The sequence below is a fragment of the Crocuta crocuta genome, unplaced genomic scaffold (genome assembly GCF_008692635.1).
Source record: "Crocuta crocuta isolate KB4526 unplaced genomic scaffold, BGI_CrCroc_1.0 scaffold351, whole genome shotgun sequence".
NCBI classification, from domain to species: domain Eukaryota; kingdom Metazoa; phylum Chordata; class Mammalia; order Carnivora; family Hyaenidae; genus Crocuta; species Crocuta crocuta.
Genome location: NW_027530853.1, coordinates 559,501 through 584,060, shown reverse-complemented (window position 1 = coordinate 584,060; position 24,560 = coordinate 559,501). Strand labels below are relative to the sequence as shown.

Here is a 24,560-nt window from a genome sequence, read left to right as displayed (position 1 = left end):
GTCCATTCTTACATTTCAGACACCTACCGCCTGTCTGCGGATGACCTCTCAACAGGCGTCCATCCCTGTCTTCCTTCCCCCTCCCTGTAGATTTCCTGTCTACGGGATATTCCCCCTTGGATATCCCCCTTCCTGCATACACATCTTTAAAATGTACAGAATTCGTAAGCAAAACAAAAGCCAAAACCTGGATGTCTTCCTCTCCAGAAAGATCCCCTTTCCCAGTTTCCCAGCCACCGCCCGCAGTCATGAGCTACTCTTATACCCCAGGCTCACAATCTCAGGGTTATTTTGACTTCGTTTTCTTGTGCCACAGAGGCAGTGTTATAATGGGAAAAGCATGGGCTTCAGAGTTAGATCTGGTTTCAGACCCCAGCTTCCCTGCTTACTGGTTTTATGACCATCATCAAGTCACTTAATCTCTGTAAACCTCAATTTCCTCACCTATAAAACAAAGATGATTGCACTTCCCACAGACTGTAAAGATGAGTGCAGTGGGCTGCAGGGGTGACCAGCACGGAGTAGGCTCACGACAGATCAGAGCTCCCTTCCCTTCTCAGTCCTGCCTTCCAACACCACCCAGCTCATCACCAGGCTCTGACGATCCTTCCTCTGTGTTGGCTCCCTGCTTCGCTCCATGCCTGCCGCCTGTAAGTGGCTTAACTAATGGCCAGGAATCCCTACTCACAGCTGCTAGAATCATCTTCCTCAGAGAATGTTATTTCTTTCTTGTTTAGAAACCTTCCCTGTGTCTCTATTTCCTATGTTATCAGTTGCAATGCCTAGCCTGTAAGAGGGACTCAATAAATAGCATATTAATGACTTCTGATAAGACTGACTCTGACTCTGTGGGGGCTGCAAGACCCCCCACATTGCCTGCCGAACCCCTCTAATTGCTCATGGCTTCCTTACGCAGATCTTCTGCCTCCTCTCCCTGGCTCCTACTTCACCTGTCCATACCTTTTACCTCCTTGTCTTCTGGTATAACACTCCTTTGTCATTGGCCTTCCCTCCGAGATTACCTCCAAAGGCCTGAACAGCCTCCAACTAATATTCCAAGGCCCCGGCTTGCCGTTTTACTTGGGGCCTCCTGACCTGTATTACTTACTTGCCCATCAGCATTTTTGAGTGTTATGTGTAAGGCACCATGCCTCATTTGTCAGGTAAAGTCAGTTTTCCCTTCACGCACTGCATTCCAGAAGTCAATTGGAAACTGGTCCCAGTTCTTGTAAAATGGGAACACTGCCCGTGTGCCTTGTAGCCTCATTGTTATGAATAAATGAGATTCAAATCACAAAACTGCCTTGAGAGGCTCAAAGTGACATGCAAAGAGGAGGCCGTATTTCAAGAATAGCTTCCATTTGATGAGCATCTACTAGGTATGAGCAAAGGCGGTGGACCTTTTCGTGATTCAAACGTAATATTCCAGGGACACCTGGGCAGCTCAGTCGGTTAAGCGTCCGGCTCTTGGTTTTGACTCAGGTCATGATCTCACGGTGCATGAGTTCAAGCCCCATATTGGGCTCTGGGCTGACAGTGGAGAGCCTGCTTGGGATTCTCTCTCTCTCTCTCTCTCTCTCTCTCTCTCCCTTCTCACTCTGCCCCTCCCTTGCTTGTGCTCCCTCTCACTCTCTCAAAATAAATAAATTAATTTTTTTAAAAAAACCTTAATATCCCATGTGATGCTAACATCTACTCTATGTGGTATATGTATTACCACTTACAGAACAGGAAATCAAGATTCAGGGAGGTTGAGCCGTCTGTCTAAGGCTGCACAGTCTCTAGATGGCAGAACCAAGATGTGAACCCAGATCTGACTCCAAAATCCACGCCGGTAGCCACTGCTGCTGTTCGGCCGTCCCTCTGCCAAGGGTCAGGTGGGGGCAGGGATGCAGAAACCAGCTTCTTTTTTAATGCTCCAAGCTGCCTTATAAGGAATTCTTCTCACAGAGGATATTTGGTAGTTTTGCCAGGCGGCTGCAGAGCAGGCTCAGAGACATCAAGGCATAGGCAGGCCACCCCAGAGTGCCCCGGCAGTCAGCTGCCCTGTTTTCATAACCTAGTTTCTTCTTACAGAGAAACTTCCCTTAGGCTCCACTTCCCCCTCAGACTCCCACCCCTCAGCACAGAGGGACCGCATCGTAGAAACTTCATGTGGCTACTGCTCTAGGTTCTTCTAAAAGGAGCTTCCCTGTCTATCTGTGTGTGTGGAGCTCTGACCTCGAGGGTCAGCCTCAATCTGTTACTCCCGAGGCCTGATCCCATGAGACCTCTTCAGAGAAGAGCAGCCTCTGGCAGGTGCTAGCCTAATCTAGACCCTTCCTAAAACAGCCTCCCCTTCTGGCCCCTCTTCTATAGAGGCCCTGAGTTCAGCTGTACAGGATGCCCTACAGGTGCCTGAATGCATCAGGGTATCTTATATCATCTTCTCTGCACTGAGTCATCTTTTTGGTTTTTTTTTAAGTTTATTTATTTTTTTTAAGTTTATTTATTTTGAGAGAAGCGCAAGCACAAGTGGGGAAGGGGCAGGGAGAGAGAGAGAGAATCCCAAGCAGGCTCCTCCCTGTCAGCACACAGCCTGATGTGGGGCTCGAACCCATGAGCCACGAGATCATGACCTGAGCCGAAACCAAGGGTCAGACGCTTAACCCACTGAGCCATCCAGGCGGCTCTTAACTCTGAGTCATCTTAAACGTTTCCTCCGGGAAGCCTTCTCTGCTCTCCTCAAGCTGAATCCCCTCTTCTGTGTTCTCGATACCCTGTGCTTATCTCCTATCGTAACATCTACCAAGATACGCCGAGTAAATGCCTCTTTTACTAGACTATAGTGTATTCTAGGGACCATGTTTCAGCCAGTACCAAACTTAGTACTTGGTTTGTAGCAGGTGCTTGCTAATGTGTGTTGAGTGAATGAATGGTTCAAAGTATCTTTTCATTTTCTAATCCATGACAAGTAGTGGGCAGCCAAGAGTTATGTCATCCTCTCTCATGGCATCCCTCCCCTCCCCCACCCAGAGACCAGGTCACTCCAGTAACCCTAGTCCATCAGAGCAGAGCCTAGATAAGTATGCAAGAAAGCCTGCCACCCATGAGGAGATGTTTGCAGCTCCCAATATTTTGGGACAAGAGTCTCAGCATTTCTGGGGCAGTGAGCTGTTTCCTGCCTACTTGGAGCCTTGAGATAAATAGAGATTAATTATTGATGCATTCTGACAGCGGATGCAATGAAGGGGACCAGCCAGTAATCCCTCCTGCCTGGGGGACCTTAATCCTCTTGTGGCTAACAACCAACCGGGTTGGGAGCAATGAATTGGCCTCTTGAGATTCTAAGGAGAGTGTTCAAGGTTAGAGCACCAGACGGGAAGATGAGCATGGCCTAGACTCTCTCTTTCTAGCTTACACTTGACCGCTGGACACGGTGGTACAAAGCAGAGACCTTGGTGTAGCTCAGAGAAAGGGAAGAGTTCCCTTGGCTGTAACTCCTCTCTCTTTCTAGGCTCTAATTTGTGGAGGTCCTGGGCCTGCCCCTCTCATGCTCCATTACAGAAAGGGCTGATGGGGCCTTCCAAAGTGGTGGTTGGGGTCCCATGGAAGCTATCCTTTGTTCCTTAGGAGCAGTGGACTTTACACAGGAGGGGATGGGGGAGCCACAATGGGTCCAGGGGAGAAATGAAGCCCCTGGGCATTAGGAAAAATTAAAGAAAAGAAAAAAGAGACTTCTGTGCATTAACATTTGATGAGCTGATATGCCCAAAGCTAGCTGTAGGGAAGAAGGACATGGCCTACTCCAGTATCATGGCTGCACTCCGATATTACCCTTAACCACCCCACACTGAGCGGGAGCTCAGAGTAGAGGGAGTACCATTCATTGGTCTTATCATGATCACTAGCAGGCATTCACTAAGCATCTCCAAACATGTAGAGTATCATGCTGGACAATGCAGAAGGCAAAAGACACATAAAACTTTCCGGCTAAATTAAAGCACATCTATATATATATATCAATATATCACATTTATCTATTTTTGAGAGACAGAGCGTGAATGGGAGAGGGGCAGAGAGAGAGAGGGCAACACAGAATCTGAAGCAGGCTCCGGGCTCTGAGCTGTCACTACAGAGGCCGACACAGGGCTCGAACTCACGGATCGTGAGTTCATGACCTGAGCTAAAGTCAGATACCTAACTGACTGAGCCACCCAGGTGCCTCAAAAAACATCTCTTAAATTAAAAAAGAATAAGAATAAAAAAGAAACAGAGAACATGCCTTTGGAAAAGGATAGGTGGGTAGATAGGAGGCACACACACATAAAAGTGTCCCCGTTTCATTTCATCTAGGACACCACTGATTGTGAGGTGCATCACTATTTTACTGAACTCTAAGGAGGAAAAGCACGGCCAGTTGACCCAACAGCAACCACGATACGCATGCCAATTCAAGGGATGCTGTGTTAAAAGGAGAAGGGGAATAAGAATCAATTTTTAAGAATCAAGGAAACACGTATACAAGAGAGTACATGTTAAATCACAAACGAATCCAAACAAACAATAAAAACTTTCAGGAATTCTGAGGGAAAACCCATAATTGAGGGTTAGGGCAAAGAGGGAGACAACAGGAGCTGAGGCTGAGCCAAAGAAGCTTAAGCCTTGGATCACTGAAGCAGAAGGAGGGCATTCCAGAAAGTGGAAGCACCAAAATCAAAGCGAAACAGGCACGCTAGGATAGGACGTTTTATGTACAGCAAGTAGAGCAGTTGAGGGGGTAGGGTTGTGAGTTAGTGTAGGAAGGTCATGAGCAGGGGTTGGACAGGAAGAGGGTCCTCAATAACCAGGATGCTGGCTAAACCAAAATGATCTGTGGGTTTATATCCCTCCCTTCTGTGCTCTGGCTCTGAAGAGGGAAGCTTCTGTGGGACAGAGTCCCACCATGTTGTCATTCATTCATTCATTCCCCAATACTGATTGAGCATCTGCTAAATTCAAGGTTCTTTGGAGGAAACAAATGAATCCCATAACTTCTGCCTCCTAAAGGAGGTAAGTCATTTACTGAAATAACTAAGAAATAGGTATCATCGTTACCCCTTTTAAAGACGATGACACAGAGGTCCAGAGAGGTCAAGTAACTTGCCCAGTGTCATACTGCTGGTAAGTGCAGAGCTAAGATTCAAATCCAAGCACTTTGACTCTAGAGCTTACACTTGACTGCTGGACACACTGCATCTCTGAGGCGGGTGCAGAGCAGAGAGACCTTGGTGTAGCTCAGAGAAAGGGAAGAGTCCCCTTGGCTGTAAAGGCAGGGAAAGGATGACGAGGATTTGATTTGTGTGACATTCTGTACAGGGGACAGTGAGTAGTAGATTGCTCTGATCAAAGAAATAATAAAAATTCAAACGTTGTAAAGAGATCTTGAATGCCAAGGGCTTTAGACAACAGACAAAGGAGGATCCCTGATGGCTTTTAATCAGGGGGTCAGATCTGTGCACTAGGAAGATTAACTCGCAAAAGAAAGATTAATTTGCAATCCATAAGATGGATTATAGAGAGAAGAAACGGAAATCAGAAAGACCAATTAGAAAGTTATTGCAATACTTTACATAAAAGGCCTTTTGACCCAGGATAATGCCAGAGCTAAATCATGGTCTTTGCTTTTTATTAACCTGAAAAAGTTATGGGTGTACACTCCTCCAAAATACCTTCAGTCTTTTTTTATCTGTGGACTTATCTAAGCCTTCATGAGCTTTGTTTCCAGCCGAACCATACAGTAGCATCATCGGTTCTAAAACGTGTCCAGCTTTCCATGAGCAGCGCAGAGGGGAGAGAGGGGAGGCCCTGGGATAGTGGGCCAGCAGACGTGCATTGTCCCCAACTGTACTCGACAGCTAGAACCCTTTCCCTCTCGAATCTTCTCACCACCTTATGAATCCCGAATTTTCCACTACTTTCCTACGATAGCCACCCCCACCAGATCAGAGCTGGGACAGACTCCTGTGCTCACCTCCCCGAAACCTCCTGTTTCAGATAAAACTCTGAATCCCTGAGAAGGATCAGGACCCGCCTCGGGCCGCACAGCCTGGGAGTAGCGGACACACTCCTGATGCTCGGCTCCCTGCCCTGCACCTGCGCCAGCTCTCACCTCAGAGGGGCAACCGTGGAACGGCTGTCCCCAGGGCAGGGATCCATGACCTTGTACTGAGAGACAGAAGGGTTTGCTTGCGTTTTCAGTGATAGTACCTGTCTTTCTGCAGGTCTTTTGGGCCCCTCGAACCTAACAGGGCACCACGTGGCATCTTCGGTATCTCTCTGGTGCCTTCTCGACAGCCATCTTAAAAAGTCCTGATTGTTCAGTTTGCCTGATTAACAGTTTTGTCTGATGGTTAAGTTTTGTGCTATTCAGTGTGGAATTGGGAGATGAGGCTTAAGTTGGAGGGCAGGGGCAACTTATCATCACCAAATGCCTGCTGGCAGTTTCCATGTGATGTTCCACCATCACCCCAAACCTAGCGAGTTCCCCTCCAGAGTTTCCCTCTTCTGTATTCAGTGTCATCCAACTCTAGCCTGTGAGCTGTCTCTTTTCTCTCTCTCAGCCTACAGCAGTCAGCCACCTGTGGACCACACTGTTTTCTTTTAACACCTCTTATTTCCTTTCCCCTCCCTTCCCCTCCCTTCCCTTCCCTTCCCCTCCCGTCCCTTCCCCTCCTTTCTCCTCCCCTCCCTTCCCTTCCCCACCCTTCCCTTCTCCTTCCATCCCATTCCATTTCCATCCATTCTGATTGGCATTCTCCTTGGAACTCTGTGTTGGGCTGTGATGAGACAGTGTGTGTAAATAGACAAAATTTAAGGAAGAAGTCCCCTCCCCCCACTCTGAAATCTGCTTGCTTTGCACCTGTAAGGATCATAGGATCCTTTTAAAATGTTAGCTCAGGATCCCAAATGCGCCTTTATCCCTATTGGCTGGGAGCCTTTGGTTGTAAAAATCCATTTGCGAGCTTCCAGCTGTGACCCTGTACATTTGCAAGGCACAGCCTGTCTCCGGTGGCTCCCCTCCAGCCGAGGGAGCCTTTGTGGAGGGCCCTGTGAGGCAACACATATTCAGCTGAGCTGCCCTCACGCTAAGCTAAGCCCGCCCGGATGCCACGGATGCCACGAGACAGAGTGGGGAGGAAGGACAATCAATCTCTGAGCCGGATTTCTGAATCCCTACTGTATACAAGGGATGAGCTGGACGCTGAACGGATTACTAAAAAAGTATAAGAATCATCACCTCCAAGAGTGGCCCTGGTTAAAACGGGGGAAGAAAAACCTAGTGACACATGACAACAAATGAATTCCAGTTCAGGACAAGAAGTTTATTTCTGTAGCACCTATCTGATGTCAGGCATTATGCCAGGCTCTGGCTAAAGATACAGGATAGTTTCGGACCACGAGGGGTCCGTGATCTTGAAGGGAAGGGAGCTAAGAAGCACAATGCACTGTGACATACGTTCTTGTGATAGACGTAAGTCCAGGGGCCTTTGAGAACCAAAACCGAAATTGAAGTTATCATTTTAATTATAGCTAGAAACTGTTGAGCATGACCATATGTCAGGCACTGTGCTATGAACAGTATGCCACTTGTTTTTCTCATTATATTCACACAGTTTTTTCTCATTTCATCCTTACAACAACTTTCTGGGTGGGAACTATTTTTATTTCCGACTTTCAGACAAGGAAGCCGAGCCCTCGAGAGGTTAAGCAACTAGCCCGGGGTCCCCCTGTATATAACAGAAGGAACCAGAAGTCCAGCCCTAGTCTGGCCCCTGCCGGAGTCTAGGGCTTTCTGTGCAATTGGCTCTTCCTGGAGGAGGCCCAGCCTGGACAGAGCCAGAGGGTATGAATGAATAGTCAGAGCTGGGCTGCGCGATGCCGGGGGGCCACAGAGATCGCAGGCTGGGAGAAAAGCGAGCGAAGGGCACAGAGGAGAGAGAGCACAGGGCACCCTGTAGAATCCAGTGTTCCTCCGAACGGCAGGCATGGTCCAAGAAGGCTTCACAGAGGAGGTGAGCTCTGCTGTGGGCTTTGAGGGGCAGCCCGAGGGAACAGTGTTCCAGCGCAGGAAGAAGGCAAGGAAGCAGAGATGGTTGCTCCGGGCCAGTGGCCAGGCAAGGCTCTCGGTGAAAGCTGAAAGAGATTGAAGCATGAGACCTTGAGTTTGGGAAGCCATCGTGATTTGGAGGTGGGAGGGGACACAGCAGAAGATGAGGTCAAGCCGTGTCCCCTGACCTGCTCTTCCCCCCCCTTCAGCCTATGCCCAGCTGCAGCCCCACCAGCTTCTCTCGCAGCCGCCCTCGAAGCACCTGCAGCCCCAGTTCGTGCTCCAGCAGCAGCTCCAGCAACCACCACCGCAGCAGCCGCAGTCACGGCTCCAAGCCCAGCCCCAGCCCCAGCTCGCGTCGGTGCCCCCCAGCCCGGCCCCGCAGCCCAGCCCCGAAGCCCATGCCATGCCACTAGGCCCAGTCACACCCGCCCTGCCCCTGCAGTGCCCCGCGGCCAACCTGCACAAGCCTGGCAGCGCTCAGCAGTGTCACCCTCCCACGCCGGAAGCTGGGCCCCACAATGGATACCCTGAGGGCCTGGCCCACACCCCTCAGCGCAGGCTCCAGCACGCTTCGGCTGTCATCTTACAACTGCAGCCCGCTTCACCAGCGGTGAGTAACCCAGTGCCCGGGTCCAAGGAATGAACAGGGGGACACAGCTCGGGCAGCCACCGGCCCCCGTTCGGATGTGTTTTTGTTGAAGTCCTCTCTGGGTGTTCTAAGAAAAGGGGCCCCTGCCTACTTTGGGGCTGGCGGAACCTTAAAGTCCTCGCGTGGTGCCCCAAATCCTCAGGAAACGGGGAAGTATCCAAGGACGTAGAGGCAATTTATGGGATGCTCTCTGTCGTGTGCCTTAACAGCCCCAGCAGTGCACCGTGGATGACTGGAAGGAAGCGGCACCCGGGGAGAAGAGTGTGCCCGAGACTCGGGCTGGCCCATCACCACATCCGCAGGCTATCATCACTGCCATCCCTGGAGGCCTGTCCACCCCCAAGAGCCCTAACATCCAGCAGTCCCCAGCTCACGGTATGAAGTGGAGCGGGGCCCTCGAGGGAGGGGGCAGAGTCGGCCCTCCTTGCCATCCCCTGGCACATTTCACTTGGGCCTCTAGCATGGGCGGGTAAATCACCGCAAGCCCACGAGGCAACTCGGAAGCTGGGGAGGTGGAAACAAAGAAGGGGAAGGGGGAGGATGAACCAGAGATAAGGAAAGGGGACCCAGAAGATATGAAAGGATAGTGAAAAGAGAGTTGAAAGTTCTAGACCCAGGCTCTGAGGCCTACATGTCATTGCTGTCAGATGTCATTGCATTCCCGTATGCCAAGCTGAGGGTTCAGGCAGGTTTCTGGTTGTCTCAGTTCCCTGCTTCGTTTGGTAGGAGAGAGAGTTCTAGAAATTGGAAATCGGACAAATGGCTGCCATAGATCAAAGATACGGCAAATGCCTGGGGGAGCTAGAACGAGGTTCAGAATGAGTTCACGGAAAGCATCTTTGAAAGAACTGCCCAGCTCTGGGATGCCCATCCGTCTGTGAGCGCCCAGTGACAAGTGGCCCTTCTCCATGACTGGGTTTCCGTCGGAGGATCCCTCGACCCTGACGGGAAAGTCACAGCATGACCTCTGCCTTCACAGAGGTCCCTTTGCCTTCCTTCCCTTCTCTGCTGGTGTGGACAGCAATCTTGGCTCGGATCTGTGACATTCTGAGCTGTGGGCCACCAACGAGTCAGGGAGGCAACTCCAGTCATCGGGCTAGGTGTGTGCCAGGAGCCAGGGTGGGGAGAGCCAAGAGGCAAAGAGTTTGGAAACTCAGGAGGGAGAAATGAGAAGAAAAGCACTTGGGGACAGAGTAGGGAAAAGGGCTATGAATGTCCTAGAAAGAATAGAGGATGAGATCAAGGAAAGGGAGAGCAAAAGAATGCGGAGAAAGAACATCAGGAAAATTAAAAGACAGGAAGGAGGCTATCTGTTCTCTTGACACTCATGCAATAATAAGGGGTTCACCAATTTGGAAAGCAGCCCATTCCACCGTGGAATTGCTCTAATTATCAGGAAGTTGCCCTTCAAATCGAGCCCAAATCAGTTCTCCTGGAATTTCCACCACTGGCTGTGACTGCCTTGCGAATTGTAACAGAGTCCATCTCCTGCATCTCCTGCAGTGTCTGTAGACAGTTACCATGCCTGTTTCCTCCCTTTCCCATTAAAAAAAAAAAAAAAAAAAAGGAAAATCTCCAGGTTTACATATCTGAGATCTTTTGCAATTATTTTTTTTACCCATCCAATGTCAAGACCTCCCATTCCCACCATCTGCTCATTCTTGTTTAGCCACGTTCTACCTTTTCATTAATTCTCCCAAAGTGTGAGCCCCAGAAGTAAGCACAGTAATTCCAAATATAAAAAGCCACCACCACCATAGGTTGGCACCTGGACCTCGCTTTATGAGCCTTTCGAGGGGCACAACTGTTTCCTAGAGCTGCATGGTATGGGAGAGGGGAACTGAGATTTGTTTGAACACCTACTGTGTGCCAAGGCCTGTTCTAAGATTTTCCTTAACTCACCCATGATACCCCTGGGAGGTAAATATTATTGTCCCCATAACTCAGAGGAGGGAATAAAAGCCTTTAGAGGGTCCAGGTCACATTGCTGTTAAAGGGCAGTGCCCTGACTCAGACTCCACGTGTAACTCCCTCACCTTCCTTCATCGGCACAATACACCCAGAGCCCCACATTAGCTTCTCGGATGCAGGGGAATGACACCGTTGGTTCACAGAGCCCTGTGTCACCTGAATTCCAGAGGGTTGGGTCTGGGGGTTATTTTTTATTTTGTTTTTGAGGTTTCTTTTTACAGGGACTGCTATTAGTCCGGGTCTCCTCAGTCTCAAACTTGTACAATTTATATTTCAGCCAAAATATAGTTAATTATATCTGTTAAATGTTATCTCGTGAACTCAGCCCATAGTTCCTGCCTAGCAGGAAAATAGTAATAGTTAATAGCTAATATTTACGGAGCCTTCTCTGCCAGGCTTTTTGTGTATTTCCTCATTTAATCCTGACAGTAACCCTCTGAGACAGGAACTTTTATCATCCCCATTTTAAAGATAAGAAAACAGAGGCACAGAGAGAATAAGGGAAGGGGCAGGAGTGTTTTATATCTGAGTTTTGTTATTTGTTATATTAACTCTTCTGCTTAACTTTGCCATCTGTAAATTATATAGCATGTTCTCTTTGTCTTTAACCAATTTGCTGATAGAAATATTGAATAGGACCCGACTGAGGACACATGCTCTGTCTGCAGGTTGGTGATAATATACTTCCTTTGTTCAAGTACGTGTTTTCTAGCAACTCCTAAATGAACTGACGTTTGCCAAGCTTTCTCTATCTTTTCTATAAAGCTCTCAAAAATCTCTTTCTGAAATCTCTATATATAACAAGCATCCTGCTCTTGAGGTACTATCTCATGAGAAAAGTAAGCTTTGCACACTGGAAACAATTGTCAACCACCCAAGACTTAAATATTTATCAATTCTGTATATGTTTGAATGCCTGCCCCATGCAAAGCACTGTGGGATGGGACTTAATGCATAGAGAAATAAGGTCTGTGCCTGACCTTCAAAGAGCTTAGGTTCTGCTGAGAAAGACGAGACATGCACAGGAAGGAAACATACAATAAAACCCAAAATGTGATAAATGCCATAGAAGGATTATATGTAAGTGCTTTACAAGTTAAGAGGGAAAAGTAGAGGTTATCAGGGTAGATCGCGGGGAGGAAGGGACGTTGTTCTAGAGCAGGGATTGGCAAACTACATCCCAAGGGACAAATCCATCACACCACCAATTCCTGTAAACCATTTAACAATGGCTTTTACGTTTAAAAAGGTTTTTTTAAGACTCCAAAGAAGAATACTTCATGATATGCGAAAAGTATATGAAATCTAGATTTCGGTGTCCATAAATAAAGTTTTATTGGAACACAGCCACACTTATTCATGGGTGTCATGTGTCTATGGCTATGTCCTGCTACAACAGCAGAGCTGAATACTTGCAACAGAAGAAGCATATCTTGCAAAATCTAAAATATTTGCTCTCTGGTTCCTTACGGAAAAAGTTTGCTGACCACTGTTCTTGAGTCCAAAGCTTGAAGGATAAGTGAGACCTAGACATGGAGAGGGGGAAAGGGCAATCTAGGGAGGGACTACAGGAGGTAAAGGTAGGGAGGCAGGAAAGTGGGAGCGTGTTTGGAAACAGAAGTCGAGTATTCTATCCCATGTTACCTTTGTTTATAAGTGTAAGAAACGCAAATCAGAAAGGAGGAGGAAATGGGATATTAATGAAAGCAAGCTTTGGGGCGCCTGGGTGGCTTAGTCGGTTAAGCGGCCGACTTTCGCTTAGGTCATGATCTCGCGGTTCGTGGGTTCGAGCCCCGCGTCGGGCTCTGTGCTGACTGCCAGCTCAGAGCCTGGAGCCTGTTTCAGAGTCTGTGACTCCCTCTCTCTCTGACCCTCCCCTGCTCACGCTGTCTCTCTCTCTCTCCCCTAGAAATAAATAAAAAAATAAAATAAAAAAGAAAGCAAGCTTTGAAAATTCGAAAAAATCGCAGGGAGAGAAAAAGGAATAAGGAAAAGGAGTGAAGTAAACAGGGCATAAAAAATAAATGTAAGATGCAGAAACAAAGAAAAAGGGATGAGGCCTGAAGGAAAAAGGCCGTGNTGAGAAGTGTGAGTCACGTTGCACATCATCTGTATCCCTTACAGCTCCTAGCAAATCTACTGAATAAGACTGTGCTTGCCATGACAGTTCAGTTTAAATCAGTGTGGTTTAGGAAGAGAAGTAACATTTATTGGGCTCCAATTGTGTGCCAAGCACTGCAGGCAATTTGTGTAAATGTCCTCAGTTAACCTTCACAATAAGCCTAAAGAGTAGGCATTATCCCTGTTTATGGAGGTGTAACTGGGTCACTTTGGTCATTACTTAACTTCTGTGATCCTCAGTTCCCAGTGGGGAGAATAATGAATACTTGTAGGGTTATTGTGAACCCTAAGTGGGAATGCGTGCGCGTAGGGCTTGACGCATTACTGCTAGTCGTTATTATTACTGCTCTGAATTGGCCGGNGGGGATGGACGGGCCGTTTAGGGCCAAGGCTGCTGCCATCCGCCGCGCTCTGTTGGTAGGGGACTACCTCGCTTGGAGGGCCTGCGGCTTCGCTGGAGAGTTTTGTTTTTAATCTAGTTGAGTCTCACGAGGTTTTTAATTGGATGGAAAGGGACAAGCTGTTCTGTGTCTGTCCTGTCTTCCATTTTTAGAAGAGCGTTTTCTCCTCTTCCGTGCCAAATGAAGGTATCCGGAATTGTGGATTCTTTACATAAAAATCGGGGTTTGTGAGATTCTGTTTAAATTGAAGTCCGCAGAGAGGGAAATAATTTGCCCAAGGTCAGGTTTCAAACTAATGGTGAAGCTGCCATTGGAACTCCTTTCCCCTGACTGCTGTATCGTTGGCCACCGCCGGTCAGTGCCAGGGATACCCCCTCTCCGTCCCTTCCCCACCCCTGCTGCCTTCGATACCTAGACGGATTTCACTGACATACTTTCAGTTCTGATCAACTTTCCTTTCCTCCCTTCTCCATAGCCAGAATGCTCCCCTTCTTCCAGTGCGGTCTGCAGACACATTCTTTTATTCTTTTTCCTGCTTTCTAAGTCGGTGACAGCTCTCCCCTTAGATGTCTCCCATCCTAGGGCTCTAATCCCCTCCATTAGCATATTGGGCCCAGAGGATCCCTTGTTGTGAAATAAGCAAGCGACCTAAATCCACCATATGTCCCTGATTTTTCTAGGACAGCCCCAATTTAAAATATTCCATTCCATTGTCTATCAGCCCAAGTGTCTTGATTTTGGGTTTAGAAAATAATGTCATTGTAACTGTATCAGACCCTGCTGTCCTGGCCTTTCCCAGCCATTTGGCTCTGGGGCATAACTGGGTAATCCAATTATCATTCACCTGGGATTTTTCTTCCCCTCCTGCGTCAACTCAAATGTTGGAACTGCCACGGTTTCTTGGTGAGTCTGAAAATGACAGGCTAATGAAGGAAAGAAATTCCTTGTAGCTCCTATATTTCTGCCTCCCTGCCCTCCCCATCTTTTATTCCAGGCCAGGGCAGCAGACCTGTGGTAGCGTCTGTGGATTAGGGTTTAGGTTCAGGTCACAGGGATGTAGGGTTTCATATCGTTTTCAACTGTGAAGTAGGAAGAGAGTAACTAACTGTTGATTACAGGGCAGAAGATTCTGCCAGGAATCTTAAGATGCCTGCACAGCTAAGTAGTTTTGGTTTCACTCAGATTAACACACTTTTATTAGGCTCCTGCTTCATGTAAAGCCTTGCCCTGGGCACTGTGGAGAATATAAAAATGATTTTTCCCACGTAGCCCCCAACATCTGGATCTGGGTGTGGAAATATCCAGCCTTTTGAATCAGCCGATAAACTGTGCTTCTCACTGTTTCTGTCCCTAAGTTCCATTCCCCGCAAGGCAGGAACCAAAGTTTCTGGTTTGGCTCATCCCCAGGGGCTTGCTCGGCTCACAGAGGGTCCAGCAGATGGGTAATGGTGTTCTTTTGGCACCTGCCCTTTCCAGGCACTCTTCATCATGTGAGCCCTGCCCACCCACGATCTGTTTCTAGGCTCGTCTGTACACACAGGGGGAAGAATAGATGCCTTTTTCCCTCCAACCTTAATCTTGAGAAAGTAGGCAGTCTCTTGATGTACATTTCTGTTGTTCTTGAGTTGGTTTCTCTTTTCTTTTTGAAAGCTGTTGTTTTACTGAGATGTGGCACATAGATGCTTAAGGAACATTGGTATTTATTTCATCATGTACTCACCTCCCAGCTTTTTCCACTCCTCTAACAGGTCCTGACTGTTACGTTTGTCAAGCACACTCAGTGTGTATTATTTCCACTTCCGTCCAAGAAAGGAGGAAACTCCAGCTTTTCTTCCTCCTGTCCCTGTAATGATTCTCCAGCTATGGGCCTGGTCAGCTGCTGCTTCTCTGCCTTTCGGCAGAGGATAACCTTTTAGGAAGGTGTTGTTATGCTTCTCCAGACATATTTCCTCCTTCACTGACTTTCTAGTCCAAGCTGATTGATTCCTGAGACTTCTTTCCCTGCCACCAAGACCCCCTCCCCCATCTATGACCCATTGCCTGTTACTTGCTCTGGCTCAGCCCCAGAATCCACTCTTTTTCAGACCACATCCTTTTTCCTGCCTTACTCATTTCCTGTCTCAGATACTTGGGATCCTTTAGTTCTGATCTTTCCGAGGGAAAGAGAATAAACTAAGAGAAGAGGAATACATGGATAGATGATCGTGTAAACCGGAGCTGTTCTTTCTCTGGTCTTGCACACCCTTACATAGGCTGGCCCCTCCCTGGGTTTTCTTGTTTGAGGGGGAAAAAAAAAAAAAGACATGACTATCTCAGAATTAAGAACCCTCACCTGTGAGTTCATTCTTTCTGTCTTTTTTTTCTCCCCTTGTTGTGAAGGTAGAAAGAGGATAACTTAGTCTCAGACTCATCCTCGGAGTTTCTGCCCTCCTCTGGGCTTTGGGCCTCATGCTAGCCATTTGGTAACCATTTGCCAAATAAAGTTCACCCACGTGCTAGCAGAGTCCTTCACGGGATCAGTAAGCCACAGTAAAATTTAAATTTAAAAAACTAGGGCGTAGAATGGTGGCTCCGGTCCTGGCCGCGCTGCTCCACGCTAGTTAGTATCCTGCTTACCAAGGGTGGTTTTTTTCCTCTCTCTTTTTTGAGCCATTCCAGGTTTATATTAAAGTTCCTCCCAGCTGTTCAATGTCATTTGATCTCCAGACAGATTTGGTCCCGTCCGCAAAAAGATTCTCTTCTGAAAAGGCACATCTCCGAGAGAGGAGAGTAGGGAAATGAGAATAAGGAGTCTCCATGAATGATATTTTCTCTTTCATTCCCTTTGTTGCGAGCCGTTTTGCAACCGGAGGGTGAAGATGAGGATTTTCTGTGGTCAGGAGGAATCTCACCAGAGCGGCTGTAGAGAGGATGCTATTGTGTTTTCCACCCCCGTGGAAAAGCCGGGTGGGGAGTGCTTGCCTTATGCAATCCGCCCTCCTGAGGCCTCTGTGCCGGTAACAGAAATGACTCTCTCTGCAGTGACTCGGCACCTTGGTCGCGGGAAAACAGCTGGACTACCCCTCAAGGTGGATGTATGAACATGTGTGTAGATTTAGGTTTTAAAAGCTTCCATGGCATGGTTCAAACTATAATGTGAGTCACCATTTAAAGATCCTCTGTATGTTTTCTGTTTTAAAAAAAAAAAAAAAAACCTAAGAAGTGTGCCTATTTAAGATTACTTCTTCATCTCTCAAAGAGATGCAGGTTTCATTTTGAGCACTAACTTCTTTCAGAATTTCAGCTGGAATTACTAGCTACCTCAGACCACTGATGGGAGAAACTCAGAGGCAGACCACCTTGAATTCAACTTTAGGACACTTGAGGAGAGGTTAGGAGACTAATCAACCATATGTTTATCCAGGACAAAAACCTTACAGATTCTGGATTTTGTCGCATCAATAACAAAAGTAGAGTATGATTGACGCAGCCAGGCAGTGGACTGTTTTATAGTTAAGCAAGAATTATACAGTTAAGAATGTTAGGGTTTTTTTTTTTAATGTTTGTTTATTTTGGGGAGAGAGAGAGAATGCGAGCAGGAGAGGGGCAAAGTGAGAAGGAGACAGAGGATCTGAAGTAGAAGCAGACTCTGTGCTGATAGCACAGAGCCTGACGTGGGGCTTGAACTCATGGACCATGAAATCATGACCTGAGCCGAGGTCAGACACTCAACCAACTGAGCCACCCAGGTGCCCACAAATGTTGGTTTTTGAAGATAGAAGGTGTAGTGAGAACCATAATTTAATACATTGTTGTTGTGTGATTCATGTAAGACCATCTCAGCCAGCATGGTAAACTTAATAGGGTTTTTTTTTCCTTTCCCTTCCAAATTATTTATAGTTCATAAAAAAGGATGTGCTTTCCTTTTCTCTCAATTGATGACTTTTGTTTTAGTTTAGATAAGTCCAGAAGAAGACTGTGTTCTGTCTGCATTGCCAAAGAAAGGGTTGTTACTAAGCAGGGATTGCCAGTTCTGAGATAAATCCAGATGTTGAAGAGGGTTGCCATTTTGCTATTAGGACTGTGTTTCGAGCAAATATGTTTCCTGGATGATTTTCTTCTCAGCAATGAAATTTATTATAGCTTCTCTTAAAAAGAGATGACTATCAGATAGAATGTCACAACCAGCTCTTCCCCAGTAGATTAGGAGGACCAGGCTTGACACTGCATATTGACTCCTGGCAAGAAAACGAGAGCTCATGACCACTGGGGGTTATTGTTAAGGCTCTAGTTGCCTGGCTATTAATGTCTTAGATACTAATATAATTATCCCTAGTTACTGATATCTTTATCATATTTGAAACCGTCTATATGTGGCCTAAATCCATACAATCCAAATCTATATTAACCCAACCTGGAGCGCCTGGGTGGCTCAGTCGGTTGAGCTTCCAGCTTCAGCTCAGGTCACGATCTCACGGATCATGGGTTCGAGCCCCACATTGGGCTCTGTACTGACAGCCAGCTGAGAGCCTGGAGCCTGTTTCAGATTCTGTGTCTCCCTCTCTCTCTGACCCTCCCCTGCTCATGCTCTGTGTGTGTCTGTCTCTCAGAAATAAATAAAACATTAAAAAAAAGACAAACCCCAAACTATACTAAAACATGTTTAAAACAGTCAAAGCAAATAACACTTTAGATCGAAACAAAATTAATGCCAAATTCTGTTTTTTGAAAAAATCGATAAGTCTGTATTTTTAGGTCGCAAGTAGTCAGTGTTAATCTGTTCTTTCAGCTGATTGGTGGAGAGGAGGGTGGTTGCAGGCCTGGGCAGTGGTTTGAGGAACGGAGGCCAAGAGCAGAAATGATCAGGAGGGTTGGTTTGCAAGTTAATATCATCCCATTATACAGAGAAGACAGCTGAGGCTTAACTTTCCCCCCTGTCTCTCCTCCTCTTCTTTCCTCCCTCCCATTTATCTGAGAATATTAGTGCTCCTGCACTTGGTAAATAAATTTCCTTATTATCAACCTGAAAATAATTAGGGAATTCATCAAGTATTTCTAGTTGTGTGTCTTTTTTTCACAATTGGATTTAACAAGAATGCCCTCTTCCATGATTTTACCTTCAGCCTTTAACTTCTTTTCACAGGCTAAACTACCTTTATAGTTTCGTTGCCTCCAGAGCTACCATTTCTGGTTTCTGGGGTTCTGCATTGTCCATGTGATACCCTGGGACTCTGCGGGAGAACTGTGTACGAAGGGAATGTAGTGGTTGTCTCATCCTTTGGATTAATCTGTGTTGGAGGTGAATCGAGATGTTTGGTTTGCCCTGAAGGCAGGTACATTTCTCTTGTAGTCATTGTCAAGTGGAAGTAACATTTCTCCTTGAAGGCCCACCTCTAAAGGACAAGGACTGGACACCCTGAGTAGACCGAGGTGTCTGAGGAACATGAAAGGTACCTGAGTTTGGGCCAATGGGAGANAGGGAGCGAGATTAAGAGATTAAGGCGGGTTTCCTAATCTCTCAGGTTTCAGTGATGTTAGCCCTGCTGTGGCCAAGTCCTGCCTGTTCTATGGTGTTGTCCCTGCATTATCTCATTTAATCTTTACCGCAGCCATGTGAGACAGCTCTGAGTACCCATTTTACAGATAAGGAACCAAGGCCTAGAGTAACTTGTCCAGGATTACAAACTGGGATTTACGCCTTAAGGCTTTCTGATCCCAAAGTCTTAGCTGCTGTGGAACACAGCTTTTCTAAATGTAATCAGCGCCAGATAGCTTACATATAAAAATTCTAATATTCACCGTGACCTTGTAAGATTGTGTGATCCTCATTTTTATAGATGGAGAGGCTAAAGCTCAGAGCAAGTACCAACAACCGCTCGAAGCTCACAGGTAGTCAAAGGTGGAACCAGACTATGAACCCAGAGCCAGAGCCTCTTCCACTCTGCCATTCTGATGTCCACCTCCTGTGATCTTGAGGTCTCCCGTGCAGCCTTTCCCGTTGCTTCCAGACATCTGCCAGAGGGCTGTGATGGGAGGGTATCGGGGAGCCCTCAGCCTCCACACTGGACACCGCGAGGGTGAGCTGTGATTCCCGGGTGTGCTGACCTGTCCCAGGGGAAGTCACCCCGTGGCCCCGCAGGGGCCGCGGCCGAGATCAGTCTGGTTGCCGGAGGACCCTGTTGCAGCACTCGGGCCGTGGGCTGGGAAGCAGTCCCTGCAGCTGTTTGGAAACCCCCCGTTTCTCGCGCTGTCCTGACCTGTGTGGGGGAGGGCGGCTGTCCGCTCCATTGATTCCTGCCTTCCTAGCCGGGGGTGGCAGCTTGGAAAACATTCGGCTGTTTACAATTCAGCTTATGTACACGGTGGCTGGGGACTGTGGGTGAGTCAGAGGGCCGCCCTCTCTGCCCGGGTCCTGAGAGACAGCAGGACAGTCAGCTGTATGGTAATGGCAGCCTGGGAGCAGGAGGAGCCCCTCTAACAGATGCCTCAGCCCCCGCCGCTCAGCCCTGCCGCTTAAGGTCTGGGAAGCAGGTCTGCCCTCCAGTCCTCTTAACCCGGACTCAGCAAGGTCGTTGTGCTGCATCACTGAGAGCAGGTGCGGGGCTACCTGGCTCAGCCTCCCCTGCAGGCGTCCAGCCGCAGACCCCGCGCCGCCCGTGTCACAGCCAGCTCCGCCCCTGTGGAGAGAGGTCGGTCAGAGTAGGCTGCTCTTGTTTGCGGAGCCGAGGTGCTCCGAGGAGCAGAATGGTGGTGGCCTTAGCCTGCTGTGTGTCCTCGAGGTAAGGACAGCTCGGTCCTTAGCAGAAAGGTATTGGTGCCTCCTGCCTTGTGGTACCCAGGAGCCCCCCCCCCCCCCCCGGGGGAGGAAGGGGCCTGCAATTTCCCCACGACTAAGAGCTCCTTTTGTGCGTGTTTTAGAAGGTACTGTCTTGCAAATACAAGGCATCCACCCTTGCCTTGGTTCTGAAATGCACACCTTTCCCCTTCTGGAAAATTCAGATGCTAGACTCCAGCCCCGTGTGATCTTGTGCCCATGATCCAGAACCATCACTCCACTCCCACCCTTCCCACCGAGCCTGCTGTGCCTGATGTACCCAGATTGGGAGGAAAGCTGTTGGCTCATCTGGGCCTAGTGGCTCCCAGCAAGGTGTGAATGACCAGGTGTCTATTTACATTTTAAAGAAAGTTGTTAACCAAATGATTCTCATTAATTGGTGGACTCCCGTGAGGTCCCAGGATAGAGCCTTCTCTTGCTTCCTTGCCTCGGGGCCCCTCCATCTACATATTTCTACCCACCCCTTTCTCTCTCATCACCCCCTCCCTCTGCCACCACTTCACTTTCCTACCCTTGCCCTGTGGGGTGGTGGTGGGGATGCCAACAAATGCGTTTGTGAAGTGTCTGACCTTCCTCACTTTCAGAATGGCACCAATTTCTTTTAATTCTTTTCAGAATAACTAAAGAGACTGTAAGAGTGGCCAGCAGGGTTTTCCGCTGCCCTCAGCTTACCGTGCTTTGTTACTACCCACCAGGTCAGCCGCTCCGCCTCCTGGATATGGTTTCCCTGGCCGTTCCCTAGCAGGTGCTCCACTCAGGGTCTCTCTAGAGCAAGTGGTTCTTCAGGAATCCTGCTGTCCGCCATCCTGGCCACATGATTGGGCCTGCTAAGCTGAGGCACAGTGAGCATGATTTCAGAGCCAGGGGCCTGGAGAGAATGCTCTCTGTTGTATAAGCAACCTTGTTTTGCCATTTGTCGAAGCAGAATTTGCTGCAGGCAAATGACCCGTATTATCACCAACTTTGCTTCCTTAAAGTCTTTATTAACGTCATTAGCTCTGTCTTACTCCTGCTACAGTCAAGCAAAGGTAGTTAGAAGTCTTGTAAATTACAGGACTCCTTCCGGCTGGAGAAGGTAGAAATGAAAGCCAGGGACCGATCTGAGGGGGCAGGAGATGCTCTGCTTGCCTTCTGTGTCCTCTGAAGCAGGTCTTCAAGGATGTGCTTTAGGGGCAAACAGAACGAGTAGCCAGACCAGCCAATACGCCCATAATAACTGTTAGTACTAAGCCAGGTTCCGGCGTAACTGATTCCTCTTTTATCGGCGCATATAGAGAACATCAGAATTAGTTCTAAAATGGCCCAGATTTTGCATAGCTACAGCCATCCAGACCTCTGTCTTCATTGGGCAGGAGAACTCAGCCTCTCTGGACACCTAGTGGTTGGCCCTGAGGGCAGGGCCATTTTTATAGGAGCCTCCCAAGCTCTGCCTCTAGAGGTCATCCTGCCTTTCCAGATGCCTGTAGCCCACACACATGTTTCAGAGGGGCCTGGGAATCTAGCACTCCAGCCTTCAGGGCAACTTCATGCCCCTTCTTCCTGAGGAAATCCCCACCGTAACAGGATGAAATGAGCGAAGGAAAGACCCTTGTTCTTCATGACCGGGTACCCAGAAATGCCACTCCTGCAGGAGGCACTGGCCTAGCTCTACTTCATTCATTTTAGCCTCGGAACATAATTTACAAACCTTAGACCGTGCCGAGTTCCCTGTTTGAGACTGAGGAGACCGGCAAAGACGGAGACCATGGGTTCCAGACGATCCAGTTTAACAGACGTTAAGTAGCTGTCCTCTAGCGGGCATGGGGTTAGTCCTTGAAGATACAGAGGTGACAAGACATAGCCCCTGCACAAAGAAACTTGCTCTGCCTAGCACAGGGGACCAGCCCCAGTGCAGATAATCTCACAGACAGGCTGTTGGGTGGTCCGCATCTCTGCCAGAACCTATGAATGAGACCAGAATTGAGAGGCAACCTCGAGGCTGAGACACACATAATAACACCTCCCCCAGAGCGTTCGTCCTGTTCATTCCCATCTGAATACTTGGCCCTTTGTGGGCAGCTTCATTGAAGTCTAGATTCTTCCTCCCTGGCCTGCCTTCCCCCGCCCACAGCCTCTAGTGCTCACAGTCCTGGCCTCCACCTTGGAGATGCGGGTGTCTAGCTGTGCATAATGGCTTTTGAGACCTGTGGGAATTTCCAGCAGCACCAGCCTCAGGACCCGTCAAGAGAATTGAGAAAGGAAGAATTCCTGAAATAGAGTCTTTTCTTTCACTGTCTTTTATCTGGCCTCAGGGCCCGCAGGACAGGTTTCTGCAAGTTTCACTAGTAGGCTACTTTCCCTTGAGCAGGCTACAGAGCAGTCTGGGAGAGCGGGAAGCAGATTAAATTAATCTCAGAGCACAGAGCTTGGCAGGGGGTGAGATTATGTTTGGTCATTCCAGAAATAGCCCAGACTCCTTTGTTCCTAAAGCAGATGAGGAGGCCTTGGCCCACAAGAGGGCTGCCACGCAAATAGCCGCAAATCTTTGTATATTCGTAAATTACCCTCCCTCAGTCGCTTGGTTTCTGTCTTTTCTGCAACCTGCCCGTTATAATGGGCAGTGGTAGCTTCTAAAGTTAGGGTGAATGGGTTTATTTGTTTATTCTCCTGCTTAATACGATCCTTCTTTTAAAACCGAGATTCCAAAGCCTTTGCCTCCCAGAGTTAAGCATCAGCTCTGTAGACTCGGAGCTACTGAAATGTAACCGTTCACTACTGTATTTGGCTTGAGGGAAGAATCTGACCTTAGGAGTTCTGCCCGCGCCGCCCCGTCGTGCAGTGCTCCAGTGCACATTAATAGACGCTGCTCTGAGACACAGGAGGGAAGGGAGCGGTGGGGGGAGGAGAAGACTCAGGCGAGGATGGAGAGAGCCCATAAAAGGAGACAAGGTATCAGAAGCAGTTCGGCGATGAATATTCGTGAAAAGTCAGAGGTGGGAGTGACCCCAGAATTCAAGGAGAATGGAGTACTTCCACAGAGGAATTCTAGATGAAAACAAGGGAGTCCCGTGCCTCCCTCCTCCTGTGCTCTCAGTCAGGAATGTGAACATGTTGAAAAGAAACAAACCAAAAATCTTAACCAACCCGATCTCTTAGATCAGTGCGTTTGAGTTTTCTGTTGGTATTGACTGGGTCCCTGACTTTAAAGGATGTACACAGAGAACACCCTAGGATGATGATAAACTTGTAGCCTTTCGTGTAAGGAATAGAAGAAGCAGAGGAAGCAGAGGGAGAGTAGCCTGGAGGAGAGAAGACAGTGTGGTTTGAGTGATACGCTTTCTGACACCAGGTGCATTCCTTGAGCATTTCCTAGTGTGCTGCTCTGCTGGGGATTACGTCCTGCGGTCCTCATAGCCACACTGTAGCGTGGGGTGGTGTTACTGTCCTTAGTTTGCAGCTCGTGAGACCGAGTCTCAGAGGGAGACCACGACCTGCCTCTAATTCATTTGAGTGATAAAGACCGGTCTCTAAGCCAGGCCTAAGCCTGTGTGTTTGCCCTTTATACAAATACTATTGGCCTTGTTCTGCGTGGTCTTAAGGAGCAGAAAGGTGGGCAGGAATTAACAGGAGATAGATAGTAAGGAAGAACTTTTTAACTGAACTGTCCACACTGGGAATAAACCACTCCCGAGGTAGTCCGTACCTTTGCCATCAGAGCTGTTCAGACAAATGCCCCCAAGCCACTGGTGGTAATATTACAGAGAAGGTTCAAGCATTGGTAAGGGAATGAACCAGACTTTCTAATCTTGTGCTTCTATAATCTGTAGTTCATTAGAGAAGTCAGGAAATATTTTACTAGGCTCTAATTAGAAGGAAATTGCCACCATCTAAAAATAAAATGTTAACTTCTATAGTCACCTCTATATTTTAACAGCACTTATTCATCGGTTTAAGTAAAATACATGTTTCCCTTGCCTATTTAAAATATTAAATAAAAGAGAAAATGTAATTATGAAAATGTAAGCTTAAATATTTAACATTTAAAAGCAGAGAAATTTAATTTGATTGATTTGATTTGGTTGACCCGCTCCTCCTAGTAATTCATGGACAGTTAAGAAAAGGTTTTCTGATGTAGTTCCCAAACACCTTCATAGTTTAGAGAGACGAATTCCAAAGGAGAACATTTCCATCTCTACAGTAGTAAAGTCAGAGCTGTCAAAAACTTCTTTTTCAAACGACTATAAGCACTTAAGGAAATTTTTCCAACTTGCTGACGTGACTGTGTCTCAAACAAAAATTAATTTTAAAAAATCTCATCACTTCTGTTTCTTGGATGACTCCTCAGCTCTGAAATTTATTATAGTCGAATTACTGAGATTTGATTAGTGAAGGTATGTGTCGTAGTCGATCCTTTTTTATCAAAAAAGATTTATCCTCTTTTATTGAGCATTAGGACTGCTAGTAAGAAAATGAACCGGTTATAAACCTTTTCTAAAATGTGTTTTTTAAATTTCTTTGTGATACATATCATCAGACCCTGAATTCTTGTTCCGT

General features: G+C 47.6%; 1 protein-coding gene across 2 annotated transcripts in view; it reads left to right on the top strand.

Annotated features, from left to right (window-relative positions):
- Positions 1 to 24,560, top strand: part of PHC2 (polyhomeotic homolog 2) — a 113,882-nt gene that overhangs the window by 75,588 nt on the left and 13,734 nt on the right. For both annotated transcript variants that reach the window (XM_077769461.1, XM_077769460.1), the window contains exons 8-9: positions 8,278 to 8,681; positions 8,930 to 9,095. In XM_077769461.1, coding sequence (XP_077625587.1) covers positions 8,278 to 8,681; positions 8,930 to 9,095 — 570 coding nt within the window. The remainder of the gene's footprint in view (positions 1 to 8,277; positions 8,682 to 8,929; positions 9,096 to 24,560) is intronic.